Here is a 6,605-nt window from a genome sequence, read left to right on the forward strand (position 1 = left end):
GCGAACGAGCACCTATTCGAACTCCGGCAGAGTACACGCCAAACAAAAGAAAAATACTAAAATAATCTATCGTAATTTTACTTAGGTCCTCGCGGTCGGTGGATGCTGCCTGGACTTTGCAATGGCCTTGTAGGCCCGTATCGCGTTTCGGCGTGATTTTCCGCCAAGGACAAGACGGGTGAAATCCACCACGTCACAGGATATACAGGGTGTTCCAAAATTACATTACCAACGGGGTATCGCGGTCTTCGGGAGGCTTCATTGATCACGAGAATGACCTTCTTTTTGTCCGGAAGGACATAGTTTTTAAATGGGAGCAGGTCAAAGTTGACCAATCAGAGCGAGGCGCCAAGAGGAACGTAGGCACCTACGAACTCTGAGTTTTCTTCCCTCGCTTTTGTTTCTCGGTGGCTTCGGACAGGACGACGTCGGTCGAAGACATGCCTATTGGATGTCACTCGCTGAGAACAGAAGTTCTCAATTGAACAATCAAGCATTACTTAACTGAAAACTGCAATGTTCTATGATAATGTCATTTGACTTACACAGATATCTCTGTGACGTCTTACGTAGATTATCCTGATCTCGCTTTTCTTCCATTTATCTCCAGTGATTCGTACTAGAGGGACTCTAACTGCAATGAACAGCTACCGCCATCTATTGGATTCTGGAGATAGTGAAATACGGGTCGAATCCAATTTGTCATTTTTTGCGTCTGTTAAACAGTTATTGACAACATTTTTAGATCATCCCGCTTTGTTTCGTCCATAGCAAGGCGGCTCTTCTTGGTTTAAGTGCGATGAGTGTCCTGATTCGCAGAAAAATGTAATTTAGTGAACGGTCGTAATGGCGTAAACAGGAGCTTACAAGGCCAAATCTGATTTTTTCTTCATTCCACTTACTTCAAGCTTCAGTTTAAGAAGTCTTAAAAACAGTAATGCGTCTTTTTTTGTCAACATACCAAACGAGAATCTTCTTTTTGATGGCATCTCTTCCTCTTCATGTTCCTCCTCCTTCACTGTTGAGACATTGTTTGCAATTCTAGCGTGTTTAGAGGAAGGTTGTTCAGTAGCACTACTTGAAGATTCATTAGGAGTGTCAGCTATAACGCAATTTTGAAAATACAAAATATACAAGTTTGTTCTACGTCAATTCGAATCAGCAAACAAACAACAAATAGTCCGAATATCATGCATTATGAACATAAGAAGGTACAAAGTATCATAGACTATGTTTACACAGTGATGTTATTTTGATTTAGTTATTACTCATCTAAGGAAATTGTTCATCAAAATCAATCTTTAGAAGTGGAAATGTCTGTGATTTGTTATCTTCCTTAGATCAGTATTAATTAAACCGGAATCAGACTGCCGTGTAAACGTAGTCATATATCAAACATTTTAGAAAAAAAAATACACACCGATATGTTTATCGGGCACTGAATTCATCACTGAATGGTCGCCACAGTTGAAACCGTTATCTTCCGTTGTATTTCTATGTGTACCTTGAGCTATTTCTAAAATTTTTGATAATACCAAAATATCTCTCAAACAACCTTGCTGCTGTACATTTACTGACAAATCAAAATGCCTCCATTTTTTGGTAATATGCTTCCGCAATTCTGTTCCGCTCAACAGTGTTGGTGATTTAACGCCGCTATCTTCAGCAAATTGTCGTAACTAGGACATCTAGGACTATTTTCATCGTTACTAGGTACTCCAAAGAGATATGGATTGGTCGGTGGTACATTGACCTTACTTCGACATGTCTCCACAAGCTTAGCACACTGCAATATGTCGAAGCTCAAAAGGATATGTATTTGACGACCTTTCACATAACGAATCATACATCGTGCACATGCGTTCACCACATTTTGACACTCCTTCGAAAGTGATTTGAAAATAGGGTTCTTGGAGTCAGTGTGTATCTTTTCACAGGTATGAAAATCATCCAATAATATCCTTTCGATTTCCTCAGGGCTTCTTTTATTAAACAGTTGAATGGATAAAAGAGTTGCTTCCGCGAGGGCACACCAGGCACAGTAGAAGAACTTTTCCTTCAGATTTTGAAAAGCAGATCTTCGCTTGTGTGTGACATAGTCATGTAACTTCGAAATATCATCCATGAAGGGACCTTCCTTTTGCCATTTCTGTTGCTCCAATGATTCATTTGCAACTTTATTGACGTTTATGCCAAAATCTTCGTTTTGTAAAAAGATAAAATCTTGTAAGAGTTTTAATTCTTCATCTCTTCCATTTTTTATACAGACAGAACGGTATATTTCAGCAACTTTTTTCAAGAGAATGCCCAAAGATATAGCAACCGATGGATTTCCATATACGTGTGTGCTATCGTTAAACGCAGCAACATGTTTGACTGCTAGTATGCAGTCATCATACAATTTTGGTCGATAAATTGATGAAAAAGTGGTGATTTTTGAGTTGATTTTTTTCATAGCTACTAAAAAACGACCAAGGTACCGTAAATATGAACGAATCATTTGGTATTAATGGTGCTGAATACCGTATCTTTCGCATTCTTTATTAGCAAACAAAGTCAATAATTCATTAAATCGGATTTCATAGAATATATTATCCTCTCGCATGTACGAGATTATATATTTCTTTACAGACATACTAGCCTTTTCATGAACCCGTCCAGCAACTTCACGACCTTTAACCATTCCTATTCTATTATTTTCGCTACTAAGCTTAGAGCACTTTCGGAAATGATGTCTGAATACGGATTTGGCATAATATCCTTTGCAGTATGCGCAGACAGTGAAATCAATAGCTCTTTTTTTTTAATCCTTCGTTTGGGCGCCTGCATACCATCAGTTCTCCCGTATTGTATTGGCTATTGGTGTTGAACTCATGGATGCTTTTTTTTCTTAGCTTTGCAATGATACTTTTTCTTTCAAAGTCGTTTACCGGAAGCTGAAGAAAACATTGTACCTCTTGTTCTTGACTATGGATTAACTCTAAATGACGAGCAAATTTAGTCTGGGTTTTTTTACAGTAACAGCAAAAATATCTTTTCGAACGCTGCGAGGAATGTTCTACCTCTAAATTCATGTCATCAGGAACAGTTTGACCTTTTTCTATGAGAGACACGTGCAAGTCATTAGATGTACCCAATTTGTTGGCTGAAGAATTTTTGCTCAGGGTTTCAATATGAGAAGATTCATGATCGTCTCCATGTAAACTCACATATGACAGTTGAAGGTAATCATTTTTCGATCCAACCATGGGAGATATAATATACGCTGTTTCAAACAAATCAATAAAATTATGAGTGTTACTATAAATTGCAACAATCTTTATGCACGTGAAAAATCCTTCAAGTTTAAAATAAACATTTATAAACCCAATCATGAGGTTTTGTAAGATATCATAGAAATTATTTATAACGTTTCGACGCATCATAGGATGCTCCCAATGAATACTGTATACTTACTGTTATCAGAACTATCTAAATCATTGCTTAATTCCAACGGCGTTGCGATATGAACATCATCAGTTAAAGAGTCCCCAGAAATATTAAGATTTTCCACTTTACAAACGGAAAAACTTGTTAATTCGGTTTCAATGCCATTTCCAAGATCCACAGAGAGTTCCAATTTCGCTTCCAACAATGCATGTGTCTGAGAACCGCTAAATTAAATATTCAGTATGTAAAAAGTGGCTTTACTGAAATAAAACTAAGCAAACTGAACACACTAGAAGATCGAATGAAAACATTTTAATCGCTGGTAATGTTTGTTTATCTAAAATGTTTCCACTACAACTGTTATTTTCAAAATATTTGCATCTATTACGGCACAAAGAAGTATTAAAGTATAAATATAATTAAAATAATCATACTTGATGTCAGTGATGGCTGCATTTTCTAATTGAACAGGTTGGTGCCTACTCGCGTTCAGATTACCTACTGTAGAATAATGAAAATTAAGTTGTACGATATTGCTCATTTAGTTGTCATAAAATAATTATGCAGTATTTATTTAAACAGAGATAACCTTACATATAAAGAATATATTATTGTTAAAAGAATTCTTAGAAACTGTAAAATCCTGGAATTTTATTTTAAAAAAGTGGTGGTATTTTAAAGAACTAATTCATTATTTGTCGTTCGAGGTATTAACCACTTGCATCCAGATTAAAGACAATTAATAGTCAGATTACGTTTGGACTTGGATTTGGGTCTTCTTCGGATTAGATTTCATTAAATTAAACATTTATTATTATAAGAACATTTATACATTACTGTTGACATCCACAGGCAATAAAGAGGATAATCGAGATAAATTAAAAGGATGCCAGCAATTTATTCCACAGTTAATTTCAAATCACTGAGACAATGAGATCTACTGACTCTGTCATATTGTACACTAAGCACTTCAGATGCTTGCAAGGTATTAAATATTTCACTATATTAATAATTCATTTTACTATCCTATTTTTGTCGTATGAAAAAAATTAGTTATTTCTAAGGATCATCCTTTGCAGTATATTAGTCACTTTATATAATGTATATGTGAATTAATGTTGCAACTTTTATTTAAAAGTTATCTTCAGCAGATTGGATACTATGAAAAAACAGGTTCAAGTTGTTCACACAAAGTACATGAGATCTAGATTTCTTTTATTTGCCTAAACTCATAGTTTGTTGTATTTTTAGAAATTATTCAATATTTTAAAGGCTATGCAGAACATAATCATGGAAACATATTATAATATACAGGGTTGTTCGATCCAAACCCACCAGCTGAAGATAAGGCATCCATTCGATTCTTTTAGTGAAACCATGTTTCGATGGTGCACTTCGACTGAATAATCAGGTATGAATAAAATAATATGACTCATAAATTCAAAAAAGCAATATTCTAAATAATATGGATATTTGATTCATTATGCTTATTATTATGTATAAGAGAAACATACTTTCAACTGAAGTTTCTTGGGATTTAATTGTATCAATTTCTTTGTCATGGACATTGGATTCAAGATTCTTCTTCATTCTATTCAGGAGTATAGCACTTTCTGAAATGGAAGACAGGTATAATAAATATAGTTATTTTTGTATAGTAGAGAATTATAAATGTGAAAAATCAAGGCAGAAATTCTGTATTCACCGTCGTAAACCACAAGCCGGGCTTCATGTCTTTTCTTTTTATCATATTTTAAAGAATAAAGATGTTTCCCATCCACACATTGAGTACTTAAATCTCCCGATTTGCATATGTGATATGTATTATCGGTGAACTGTAATAACGCGAACATGATCTAATACACGAGCATTAGGGCGCACTACACATTCATTTATTTCTTTATAAGCAGAAGGATTATAGTTATACGTTAATTCCAGAAATAAATGCGGCAAAAAAGATTGTGATATAGATTACACAACAAAGAACCGTATGATTTATTCTTCTTTTCCGTCGTTAATATTTAAAGTTCCTTTACTACGTGCTCCTAGTAAAAAAATTCGAATCGCGCTACACTGCGCTAAAACTATCTAGTACTAGAGACGAACAGAGATAAGTAGCGAGATTGCGAATGGGGTTGTTTTTCGTGGCCTCACTTTTAATCTGGTTTCGGCGCGCCACCTTAGCGGAGGGCTCTCAAAGCAGTTCCACGTTTTTGATTGGTCGAATGAATTCGTGTGTCACTCGAGATCCACGATTTAAACCGAGTGAACACTCAAATAGGGAGACTTGTATTCATCTTTTATCCACCTTTTTACATTCTTATCACATATAAAGTATGTAAGAAAGTATTGCAATCTAAAAAAAAAATTTTAATTGACACCAAAACACCAAACCGTTCTGGCACTTTACCTGAAATGTCAAAAATAAAAAGAAATTGTACTATCGATAGTCTAATTAAAAAATTACTATGCTCTAGTCTGCAATGTACAGACCCTTTTTTTAACTAGTTTTATGAGAGCCAATAAAAAAGTCTCCTCAGTATACGTCAATATCTAGACGTAGATACAATAGATACAACTCGATAAAAAACTGACTAAGCTAAAAGAATTCTCTATTTCAACTCTACATCACTCAATTCTTAACATCAAATCATTTCACAAACGTGACGTGACGCCAGTAACAATCGTGATGAGAAAGTCACGTGTTGCAATCACGCCAGTAGCACCTTTTTTTGTACTGGATATTACATAAACCGTAGTAACCAGGTAGTCAATTTTGCCGATGCTAATACCCTTAATATCCATATGAAGCTTTGGAAATAATAGAGTAAGCAAATAAAACTCTAAACAAACCGTCGAACGTGCGTAACTACAGAAATAAAAGTTTTGTAAGTGATACATCATAATGACTCGGCGGCACATATGCTTGATGCTGGATTAACGTCTTAGAGTCTCGAGTTCTGAAACTCACCTCTTATCCCTTTTTTTTTTAATTAACAACTATGCTTATTGGTTCACCTAATTAACTTAAGATTCTATAAATATATGATTATATTACACTACAAATACTGTATTATATTACATCGTATACATGCAATAAATTGGTACATGAATCAGCGAACGTGTCTTCTTCCCGAGAGCTTGCCTGTGACAAACACCTATGGCACGTTGTTTCA

At 35.0% G+C, this 6,605-nt stretch overlaps 1 protein-coding gene across 1 annotated transcript; it reads right to left on the minus strand.

The window, feature by feature from the left end:
* Nucleotides 1-401: 401 nt before the first annotated feature.
* On the minus strand, nt 402-5,578 carry LOC107272075. The gene is made up of 8 exons (XM_015748823.2): nt 5,135-5,578; nt 4,944-5,042; nt 3,864-3,930; nt 3,457-3,653; nt 1,421-3,265; nt 962-1,102; nt 546-808; nt 402-461 (listed from the first exon to the last, which is right to left on the minus strand). Exons 1-5 carry the CDS (start codon nt 5,280-5,282, stop codon nt 2,787-2,789), a joined length of 990 nt encoding a protein of 329 aa, XP_015604309.1. The 5' UTR covers nt 5,283-5,578; the 3' UTR covers nt 402-461; nt 546-808; nt 962-1,102; nt 1,421-2,786.
* Between the last annotated feature and the right edge of the window lie 1,027 nt (nt 5,579-6,605).

This window comes from Cephus cinctus, unplaced genomic scaffold, assembly GCF_000341935.2.
Source record: "Cephus cinctus unplaced genomic scaffold, Ccin1 Ccin1_scaffold1105, whole genome shotgun sequence".
In the NCBI taxonomy this organism is placed as follows: domain Eukaryota; kingdom Metazoa; phylum Arthropoda; class Insecta; order Hymenoptera; family Cephidae; genus Cephus; species Cephus cinctus.